The sequence below is a fragment of the Echeneis naucrates genome, chromosome 10, assembly GCF_900963305.1.
Source record: "Echeneis naucrates chromosome 10, fEcheNa1.1, whole genome shotgun sequence".
Classification (NCBI taxonomy): domain Eukaryota; kingdom Metazoa; phylum Chordata; class Actinopteri; order Carangiformes; family Echeneidae; genus Echeneis; species Echeneis naucrates.
The window spans coordinates 17,975,500-17,987,509 of record NC_042520.1 but is presented as its reverse complement, the minus strand read 5'-3'; the positions used below and the strand labels follow the sequence as shown (position 1 = coordinate 17,987,509).

The 12,010-nt window shown below is 42.5% G+C and overlaps 1 protein-coding gene across 6 annotated transcripts in view; it reads left to right on the top strand.

Annotated features, from left to right (window-relative positions):
* Positions 1-12,010, top strand: part of arhgef9a (Cdc42 guanine nucleotide exchange factor (GEF) 9a) — a 36,352-nt gene that overhangs the window by 15,891 nt on the left and 8,451 nt on the right. For 2 of the 6 annotated variants that reach the window (XM_029512115.1, XM_029512114.1), the window contains exons 1-3: positions 2,519-2,527; positions 7,448-7,627; positions 9,469-9,669. In XM_029512115.1, the coding sequence (XP_029367975.1) occupies positions 2,519-2,527; positions 7,448-7,627; positions 9,469-9,669 (390 nt within the window). Of the gene's footprint in view, positions 1-2,518; positions 2,528-7,447; positions 7,628-8,320; positions 8,411-9,468; positions 9,670-12,010 lie in introns of those variants that run through there. The other 4 variants (XM_029512112.1, XM_029512113.1, XM_029512111.1 and 1 more) reach the window with 3 other exon arrangements.

Sequence of the window (12,010 nt, the reverse complement as noted above, 5' to 3'; positions counted from 1 at the left end):
CAAAATAATGATGTGCACGCCAATGGCAAACACGTGCATCAGATGAGAAGCTGAGCCATCTTGTCCTGTCACTTACAACTCACTCAGAGCACGGAGCCTTGAAGGAATACTGCACCAAAATCCTAGCTCTGAACTCGCATCCTTTATTTTTGGATGGTGCATCAGCTGTCGTCTGTATGGATTCACAGAGGTCACAGTGGATTTCAACAGCTGTTTCATGGCGGGAAAAAACGTTTTGTGAGCATAAAGATATGACTGACCTATCAACTTGTTTATTGTTACTGTTATTTGGTGTGACAGTTTGAGACATTGTCAGCATGTGGACTTCCAGCTGCAGGAGTGATATACTGCCATTCCTAAAGCTGGGTTGCCATTAAACTCTGTTGTAATTATCATTATATCAAAGTGACTGCAGAATCTGTCCCCTTTGAATGAAAAAAATACTCTCTACAACCTGCAACTTCAGTTGCTGCTGTTACATAAATATATGGTGACACAGGATTAATTCAAGGGTGTAATACCGCCACACAGCTCATTTTCGAAAAATTAACGAAAGGTGAAAATAATGTTGCTGTTTGAATGTGTGTGATGCTCGTGTCATTGTGCATGGGGCGCTGAGGCGTGACCTGAAATCATTTTGGGGGGCTTGGAAATGAGTGTGAGGTGGTACCGCGAAATATCAGTGGCTCTGATAATGAGGTTGGGACAGCCTCACAGACTAGTGGAAATCCCATGTGCAACACTGGTGGTTAATACTTACCTGTGTCATTGCTTCATCATACACAGTCATAAGGACTATTAACCTTTCTCAACAAGCACTTAAATGCATTTAAATCCTGATTACCACATACATGGTGTGTAATTATGAAACTACAGCAGGGGTGACATTTCTAACACATCAGTGTCAGCTCCTAGAGAGTTCCCCGATGATGTCATGATGGGAAAGGGTTTTGAACGAAGAGGCTACATTACAAACTCGAGTTTGAAAGACAATGTTGTTCACCAATTAGAGAACATCTAACAAAATGATGGTTTAAGTGGAATTATGGGAAATGTAAGAACATTTGGAACTTACTCTGTACCAGGAAGAGAGCGTGGACACAGCTTCTTGACCTTTGCCTCTCTTTTACAAGCCTGCTACAATGTAATTTGAGCACAATTGACTATTCACAGATTAGTACAATGTGACCCTTATTTTATTAATTTATTGCCAACATTTTAAGCCTTAAAGTGTAACCAAGTGTGTATTTTGACAGAAAATAAAAATCATCTAGACACTGTTCTCCAGACTTTTTCTATAAATCAGATTTTCTGGAGGTGAGAGTAGAAAACATTTGTCTTTCAGGACACCAGAGTACAACTGTCTGTATGTTTGAATAATTTAGAGCCAAATCACTGAAACATAGATTCGATCTGGTTGAAGGAAACTGTTTGGATTTTCACATGGAGGTACTTTCGACCTGCCAGGGAAGGCACCTTTAAGCGACTCCTTCTAGCACTGACGATTTCAGCCTGCTGGTATCAACTGGGCATCCTACTGTATCTGACCGATGCCCGGCAGAAAAGGCTGACAATATGCCAATAAAATTATAAGGTGGTGATCACTGTGAGGAAAGTGCATCCATTACGCCGACATTTATTCTCCTTCATCACGGCCTGTTAATGATAAATAATAAATCACCACGGCACTGTGATATTTTTAGACGGGGGCTGGGAGATGAATGAGGTTATGATTCTGGCCTCTGTGGTCGATGTAGTCAGCTAGGGGGCTGGCCGTGCCCCTCCCCTGACTAGGTGATGGCTGATGCCGGCAGTCTTGCAGCGGAGCGCTGATCAGTATTAGCACAGGACCGCCTCTCCGCCGCACAGCCGATCGCCTTGGTCCGAGCTCACCGGAAGGCAGCTCGGCAGCTGCGGACAGCCTGCGCACAGCCTCCCTCTTGTTTTGCTGTCAGACTCTATTGGTCCGGGAGTCGGTCGGTTTAGGGGGAAGAGGCGAAACACCGGCAGGTGTTGACTAGCGGGGAGAAATCGCGGTGCAGACTGATGACGATGATGATGGTGAGGATGATGCATCTCTTCCCGTGCCTTTATGAATTACATCGCGTAGTGTGAAGAGGCGTAGGGGCATCGCCGTCCTTGTTTTTGTCTTCTTTTTTCCTCCCATTTCTTGCCTAACTGTAATGGTGGATTTCTTGGTCGCTTTGAGGCTACATGTCTAGACGGGGGGAGCTGAATTTACCCGCACGTCACTGAGAGCGCATCTCATCGCAGCATCGGCCCGCAGCACTGCGCCATGGCCTTGGATGTCCAGACTTGCGCGGTGTTTACGGTGATCGCGGTTCTGGTGCTTGTAAACGTGCTGTTGATGTTCATCCTCGGTACTCGTTAATGGATCTGCGCTTGGGGCCCGGTTCGCAGCGCACCACACTTTCACTCAGGAGGGGAGAGAAAGGCAGTGCGCGTTGGTCGAGAGCGGGGACACCCGGTGCTCCATCACGGCTACGCGTTGAAATGAATGACGTTGGTACAACATAATGTATTTCTGTTACCCCCCCCCCCACCACCACCACCACCACTACCACCACCCCGTACACCCTCCAATCCTTCGTTATGTCTTGTGTCCTCACCATTTGTGATAGCTAGTGTTGTCTGGTGGTGGTCGTAGATGTGCGGATACAGATCTGTCATGCTCTTACCTTTTTCTGTGCTGACTGGAAATTCATATCCCCGCATATAAATATCACCCCCACCCCCCACCCACCCACCACGTCGATCTTCCTCTTCTCCTCCATGTTGTATTTTGTGGATTATGCGCATGGATTACTTTTATCCTCAGAGAATTAGATTTTAGGCAAATAAATGAATCTGGGTGTCCGTTTTAGCCACAGCCTGCTGCTGCGTCAGGAGTTGTTTTTCCATTGTGTAACCACATTTACAATATGGCAGCTAATAGCTGAGCAGTGATCTCGCCACTGAATTTAATGTGATATCTGTAGCGCATAGCGGTGCAAGGGAGACATTTGTGCTGCTGATCATAGACTCCGGAGGATCATTGTAATCTCATCTGACCAGTAACCAATAGAAGACAGGGCGAGGCCTAATAAAGGAGGGCCTCCATCAATCCAGGTTTCCCCCATTTTAGAAGAAGCTAAACTCAGCTCCCATTTCACAGCTCACAACATTCACATTTCCCCCATTTACAACATTTCAACATAGTACTTGTCTTTGAAGCCCACACATTTTTGCGCCTGCTCACAAAATAGTGAAAATATATCAGTGTATGTGCATATTTCTTGAAGATAAAATGTCCTCCATGTGAAAAGACTGAGACAAAAACGCTGATTTCCTTTGCTTCTACATATGGTTTCATAATCTAAGAAAGGATTGGAGGCAGGTGTCATGAATGTTGAATGGATGTCAGAAATAGATATTCTAAAAGCCTGTCCCAGAGCTGTCCCTGATGGTCCTATTAATAGTGATGGCAGACTGGCTAGGTTTTTTAAAGCTACTGTATGTGCTCTCTCACACTCTGGCTAAGTGCTATGTGTTTTTTGCGTGCATCTTGATAAGTGGTAAATATTGTACTGTAACTATCGAAAAAATGTTAGGTGGCCATTTACTAGGGGCATAGACATCTCCATCACATGCTGTGGCATGTGGGCTGGTGTTTTCATCACTGTGGAAGTGCATAAACAGATTCCCTCATGGGGACCCCCACAAGACTGTAAACATCACATCACAATGTTAAATACTGTAGTGCTTATGGCTCGCTTGTCTGGCAGTGAAGCACAGTGCTACTTACAGATGTGTGTTCACATGTAAACGTGAACATTTTGTGTGTGTGTTTGTGTGTGAGAGAGGAGGAGAGAAAGAAACTAAGAGAGACCAAAGAAAGAATCTTGAGTGGGCGTTATTTGTGGTTCCTCTTGGAATCTCAGTCCTGCACAGATCCCAGGTGTTCACACATTTGTATGCCCTCCAGGGCAGGTGCCGTCTAATAGAGCTCTGGTAAATGCTGTGCAGTCAGAAGTGTCAATGTGTGGATGGTGTGTGTGAGGATGTGTGTGTATTTCTCACTGATTTTAAGCAGAGCATCTTTGATTGGCTCCCAGTCTCAGGGTATAAGTGTATTACATAACAGGGTTGGCAGACACAGGGAGGACGGACCGTGAGACTCACTCAGTGCGGGTCGGAAAGAGAAGCCTCTTTCTGGAATACAGCACCTTGTTTAATCGACATCTCAGGCTCAGCTCTTGTGGAGGACCATCACCTCTACTGCATCCAAAAAGGATTTAATTATCATGATTGTATGAACCGGACTTCTCCATGCAGACAGTCTCTGAACAGTTACATGTCACAAACATGGTAAGGATGGTTAAAGGCGTGTGTGTGTGTTCAGGAATGCTGTAGGTGCTTTGGTGCAGCTGTGCTTGGCTAGAGATAGAGGAGGATGTTGGAATGCAGTGGAGCTGCCGGTGCAGTGAATGCTGATGTTTCGTGCTGCAAAGATGATATAAGCCAATGAATCTTTTTGTGTTGTTGTTTTGTTTTTTTAGTCTCATGTATTTCCTTGTTAGTCTTCATGTCTTTGGTTGAACATGAAACTCCATGAAGCCATGAACACGAAGCTTTGTCATATATATATGTGCATATATAGGGAAGGATTCCTCTGCATTTGCATTGACCCAAATACAGGTTTTTGCGATGAAGACATCGCAAAGCTTCGCACAGCTTCACCTGCTGATCTTTGGTGTTGTAACTGCATTGTAACCATCATGTTGACATAGGTCATTACAGCTTTTAGACACACAGGTAATAATGAATATTGTGGCAAGTGTGTCTATGTGTTTACTGTGTGCCATTTGACCAAGCTAGGTATGAGCCGGTGCTAAGGCAGGAATTGAGAAGATTGATTATGTAATGTTTTAATTTATTCAGACATGTAGAGGGAAAAGGGGTGCAATGTATTGGAGAGGGCAGTGCTAATCTCATTAGGGAGATGGAAGGATGAGGGGAAGAAGTGAAGTGAGCAAAGAGGAACATTGGCTGTGAATGGATCTCTGCGTCTCTCCCTCTCTCTTATTTCTCTCCCTATCCTTTTCTGTCTGTTGCCTATATTACAGCAGATTGATGGGGACTGGAGAGATTGTGCTTGGAGTGAATTGGGCTGAAAATGGAGTGGTGTTGGGGGGGTGGCCTTAGTACCCAGGCTCATCTGTTCTATGGGTGGTGTTTCAGACAAAGGTCCTGATGTCAGGGGTGACAGTTAAACAGAACTGATTTGGTTTCAGCTTGTTATGCCACCATGTTTCCATGTTTCTTAAAACTATCCATTTATGTCATAAAAGATCAAATTCCTTATCCTCAATCAATGATTTTTTATTTTTTTTTTATCTTTTTGAGCACTATTCATGAGGTTCTGTTTCCATGGCAGCGTGACACATGTTTTTGCGGTAATCCTCCTCTCTTCCTGTAGTGGAGAGCTTTGAGATACAGACTGGAGCTATTGTTACCCCAGCTCCCATCTCTCTGTGATACCTGATTGAATCATCCCACTCAAAGACATCTTTGATCTAAATCTGCATGCAGAAACCTACATTATTATATTTTACTTCCACACGGAAATGTTAATGTTCGTGAATATGTGATGTTATTGGGCTTTCATGTTAATAGAGAACACTCACACCTAAATTTGGAAAGATTCTGGTGTCTCCTGAAGCGTCCTTGCCTCAACCCATCAATTTGTCAATACCAGTGAAGCATCCTCATCTGTCGCCATGACTACAGTTGTTCTTTCCCTTCCAGGCATGGACGTCCCCCCTTATGTTCACTCCTCTGGCCTGATTGGCTTACATTCCCTGTAGCAGTCTTACTAAACCATCAGGGAGGTATACTTGTCTACAGGTGGAAGGGCCAACATAGCTGCTGAGTCTGAGAGCTTAGATCCTCATGGGGTGGTTGGATAATACAAGCAAACACACATACACACACAAGTTGCTGTCTCTCATGAACGTTCTTCCAAATACACTGCATCAGCAGGAAGGTAGAATAGCTTTCTTGTGCTATCGTGATGAGTGGTGATGTGCATATCAAAAGGTTTTCTCATCTGGGGATTTGGTTTCATAACAGGCAAAGCAATCTTAAATGACTGAGGGAAAAACACCTACTCCTCCTTTAAAAAAGATTATAGTAGCTAAATATTAATATGCAAATGCTTTGATACGAGTGAATAATTAATTTAATGTCCATCCATGTGACAAACATGTCTCCAGGCTTTTGATATCTCCTTACCTAGTTCCTAAGCAGTTCTTGTCAGGCTTGGTTAGTGCTAGCTGCTCTGCCCACAGCCCTAGGGACTATATGCATGGTTAGCTCTGGACTGGAGAATGCTGATGAACACTACGTTGGAGAGAACAATTGGAACAAACAATTGAAGCTGTGTCACAGATGCATACAAAGGTTTCATGCATACAAAAGTGACGCTGCATGTGTGAGTATATGTGTATCTGGATGCGAATGCCTCAAGACACTGAAGTCTTCAGTGTGATGGATAGTGGGGCTGTTTGGTAGATGGATAATGTCAGACTTAGGACCTCCTCGGGAACATTGTCTGATGTCTCTCATCCCTTAATGAGAACAAACTTTAGCCTCCAAAATCATGTAAAGCATACTGATCATCTGACAGACTTTCATGCCTTTACAGATTGCATCCAGTGCATGCACGTGAGGTAACTCCCCCTTCCTGTACAAGCACACTGTTGGATAAGTTAAACATTTATTTTCAGTGTCGAATAAGGTCTATATTATTCATTCATGGTGTTAAAATCAACGGAAAACACATGATGAGTCATCCTTCGATGTTTTTTCAAAGACTGTGCTGCAGATAAAATAACAAACCCTGGTGACAGCGTGAAGGAAGGGAGATTATCCCTTCGCATTTGTTTTCTCCTCAGCATTTATATTACATTAACACATGTAATTATTCTAATGTCATAATGGGCCAATTACCATCCCTGTGTGGAGATTGGTGCTGTGCTTCTGAATGCTGTGTTGTTTCTCCAGTAATGGATCTGCCTTTTTTGTGTTGTTGTGTTTGTTGTGTTGTATACTGTGGTCTGTGTTAGCTATTGTGGTGCTCTATTTGTAGTCTTTAAGCTGCCAGTGGGCCCTGGCTTTGAGGGTGTCTATTTGCATCCATTAGTAATCAGAGTGGGTTTAACAACAAGAATTTACACAATTTGAGGCCCAAATGAGGCTGATTTCTGTATTACAATCACTTTAAAATTTATTTTGTATGCTGTTGTGGATCACGTGGGTTCACAGTTGTTGGTCAGTGTCTACTGTAATTTTAACACTGTTTTATTGGTGTTTTCACAACAGTGGCATCATTTGATGAGAATAAAACATAAGCTATTGCCTATCTCTCTCCCTCTAATTCCTCCAGTTGATAAGTGGAGGTTCAATCGTCAATGCTGAGGCGGTATGGGACCATGTGACCATGGCGGACCGGGAGTTGGCGTTTAAGGCCGGTGACGTCATCAAGGTGCTGGACGCCTCCAACAAGGACTGGTGGTGGGGCCAGATTGATGAGGAGGAAGGATGGTTCCCTGCCAGCTTTGTACGGGTGAGTTAGCTGCAGCCATGGCTGGCCAGCGACCATAGACACAACACACACCCACACACATTCAGAAATGGAGGCACATCAACATATGCAGAAAAGCTGATGAATAAACATACTGGGAGGTACACGTGCACAGTTCTTTTGTCACATGCACAAATGCACACTATGATACTGCTGCTACACACAAAGATACACAGAGTTAAATAATACTTTATTTTAATATCACATAACATTCACAAGATCAGAGAACAGCATGCTAAGAGTCTTTATGTGGTGTTCAGGGACAATTAAGCAAAGATGCTGATGAGCCCCTTTTTTACTTTGGCAACACCTTCAACTCCTTGAAATCAGCTTAAATTTACATGTTCTCTTTATATTTTGATAATATAATATCATCCATCTCTGAGCTCAACTAAACCCAACGCTGCATTAAACAGATGACTGATCCAGCTGCTAGGTTGTATTCCACACCTCTGTCACTTATCAAAGGAAGAATTAGCATCCTTGTTGTAGGTGGAGGCTTCCACAGCACAGCAGATAACCCCACCCCACCTCCCTTTCCCCCCTGAAACACCTCTCATGGCCATTTCTCACCTGTCCACCCTTCCATATTCACTCCTGAGAGGGCAGGGCAGACAGGCTGACTGACTGTCAACCAAAAAGTATCTTTTTGTTCTGTCATTCTTTCTCTCCAAGGTGGAACCCCACCCTCCTCAGCCCCAAACAAAACAGGTTTTCTATATCAACCCCATAGCAACTCCACGGTTCCAAAACACCACGTCAAAGGTGCGTTTTCCCAGCTTCATCTACCCATCCAGCCTGCCCGCCCACCCGCCCGCTCCAGTCTGTCCACGCAACGTACCCTCGACATCACCCAACATTAACGTTCCCATGACGTTCTCACACCATCCTCAACGGGGTCAATAGAGAGGCAGAACTGATGAGTCAAAAGTAAAGACAATAATAAGTCTCTTCTTCATGGCCTTTACTCAAATTCTAGCAGTGCATTCACACAAAATGAGATGGATTTTGGAATCATTCCTGTTAGCATTCATCGTTATTTCCATTTCAAATCTTGATAATTTTTCAGTACTCTTATTTACTATTGACTCTGACTATTTCTCAGTCTTAATGCTGCGCTCCTAGTTCTCGTCTGCAGTCAGTGCTCTACCACCCGTCACTTTGCTTGTCTGTGGCGCTACATTTCTCATCTTGTGTTTGGCATTCTACCCGTCGGTTCTTTGATGTTTTCTTGGCAAACTGTGTGTCATCAGGTGTTGGCTGCTGGGCATCTGAAACCACGCTCACTTGACCCTTTCTATGAGCGAGAGTGGAATATACTATATCTATGTGGATTCGTGTGTGAGTGTTGGTGAGTGTATGCCTGCGTGAAGAAATCCTGAGATATCGTGTGTGTGTGTGTGTGTGTGTGTGTGTGTGTGTGCGCGCGCACGTGTATGTGTTTTGAGTCACACACAGGGCCAGAGTTGGGCATTAAATATCCTCTGGGCACCAGTTTCAGAAAGAGGCTTATTTTAAACTCTGGAGTGTTTGGCAGTTTGTGCTGCACCTTTCTGACACAATGGACCAATAATCTCACTCATTGTCCAAACTACCAGACACGCTCTAAATGAAGCTGTGTGTGTGTGTGTGTGTGTGAGATATCTTAATTCATGCTCATGAAGAGTGATTGGTACCAGTTTTATGGGAAATATTTTGTGATGTGAATTCCTAAATGTATTTTTTTACTAATCCTTTTTTCATTACATTGACATACTTAGACTTAACTGTGCATTTGATATTCAAGTGTGTGTGTGTCTATATGTGAATGTATTTGTCCCCAGCTGTGGGTGAACCAGGAAGACGGGGGAGCAGAGCCTGCCGAGGGGACCAGTGAGGTGCAGAACGGACACCTGGATCCAACCAATGACTGCCTATGTCTGGGGTCACCCCTCCAAAACCGAGACCAGATGAGAGCTAATGTCATCAATGAGATCATGAGCACAGAGAGACACTACATTAAGCACCTCAAGGACATCTGTGAGGTAGAAAACACTGTCATACACCCACATAGATACATTCTGTTGTTCCATACCATGGTTTGATGCCAAGGTGTAATAGGAAAGGTAAATAATAAGGAACTGAAGCATGAGAGAGAATTGGCACTTCAATGTTACGCAAGGGTCTACTTTGAATTCTTAACACTCCCACATTCACACTTATTTTTCAGACATATTTTTTTCTATTAATTCAAAAACAGTCCAAAAATAATAGTGTTTTTTTCATAAATATTATAACACAATATGTCATTTGTACACAAAAGTGGCAACAGCCACACTTGGAATTATCTGGTCCAAATTAATTTTATCATTATCTTATGCCGAAGTGACAAGCTAAAATTCACACCTAATGAGATTAGACAAAAGCTCCTTTTTACAGCATTAAGTAATTTTACCATTTAGATTATATCCACAAAGACTTTAGTGTATGTATATAATTCACAGATATGGCATTAAATCAAGAAGTCAAGAGGAAGTTTTAACTGTGATAGGAAGGAGACTATGGTTATCATCATAATTTAACTTACCTACCTGCTCGTTCCACTACTAGAATTTAAAACACAACATATTGTTAAGTCCATTAGTCTTCAGAACACCAATTGGTTATCCTACTTAAAGTATCCAAAAGATACAAGTTGCCTAAGGGCGATGTAATAATTCTGTTGGTTGCTGTTGCAACCATCATATGGTCATTAGGTGTAGAGCAATTCTACCAGAATACAGAACAAAATACCTTGCCATCGCAGAATCATCTCACCTAAAAGTATTTCTTTAATCATGCACAAAGCCCGAATGCACCATCACTTTGCATTCTGAGTGAATTGTAATATTTAAGAATGGTTCAAATATTGGGTTAATTTCACCTTGTCACATCTGCACTTCGTGTCAGTGAGCTTCATTGTATGCACAGTAGTGTGTTGGAGCAGAATGAAGGGATGATTTATACTTGTCACTGTCACTTATATGCAGGATTCATATAAGAATCACGATTCTCATTCACTAAGATTCTGAATCGATTTAAAATGTCCCAAAATCGATTAAAAAAAATAAATAAATAAAACTAATTTGCAAGCTATCTGCCTCAATTTTGTATGTGGGTTGTCCTGCCGTCACCATGGAGCCGGTTCATATGCATGCGTGGTAAACACCAAAACAAGGAGGAAACTGCAATAACTGAGGAAGGAGAGATTCAACTGAACCCAACCTTGTTGAAGGCAAAGTTTTGGACTCATTTTGGTTTTTTATTTGTTTTGTTTTGTTTTGCTTTTTCGTTTTTTAATTTTTGAAAATTCGGTTTTTATCATTTTAAAGAAATTGAACCCAGAGACAGAGTTTTAAGTAATGAAATATAAACAATTTCTTTAGTTTTAACTGAAAACTTTAATGCTTCCACACATTTAAGCAAAAACATAACAATAAAACAATGAAACATGCGTCCCACAACTTCGGTGGAAATATCAAATCCACTGTAAACTTTATCATTTCTTCTGTCCCCATGCTCTTTGGTTTTCCACTGATTACTGACATCTCCATTGAAGAACATGATGGTCAACCTGTTTGTGTTGAGCTCAGTGAGGGACTTAGCACTCAGACAGCCGCTTCACTGGTGGAGGGCGTGCATTATTAGTGACCCCCTCTGAGAATTTTCCTGACAGATACGTTCCTTTTTGTTCCGGTCTCTGTGGAGGGGTCCAGTCTCTCGTCTCATCTAGTCCGGTCTAGTCTCTACTCTCTGCAGGGGTCCGATTTCTGGTCTGGTCTAGTCCTCCTCCTGGTCGCTGTTCCTTGCTGTAACCAATTAACCAATTAACCTAGACATGTTCAGGGGCCCCCACCGGGAATGGAACTGAAGTCACATTCATTTATTAATTCATTTATTCAGTCATGGGTTGGGGGGGCGTGCATTATTAGTGGCCCCCCTTTTCCCAAAATATAAGTTCCTTTTTAATCCAGAAAAATGAAACAAAAAACATTTACTTAAAATGTCGGTCAGTTCTGTTATTCCATGTTTATAATGAATTCCATTTTTAATGTCTAATTCCATGATTCCGTGATCGCAGATTTTATAGGGCCATATTTACCAAATGCCCAGGAAGACCGAGCTTGACATGAGCGTCACAGTGTGCAAGGTTTGCAAAATGAGGAACCCATATTTAACTGCACTACTTTTTTTATAAAGAGACACTTTTTTACTTAAGCAATATGTGATATGGCTTTTATGCAACAATTCCAATTGAGCATGGATAAATGTTTAAAACTTAATAAATTACATTTTAATGTCTCCATTTGTCATTCTGTCTTGCAAAGCAGAATCGAATCATAGCCC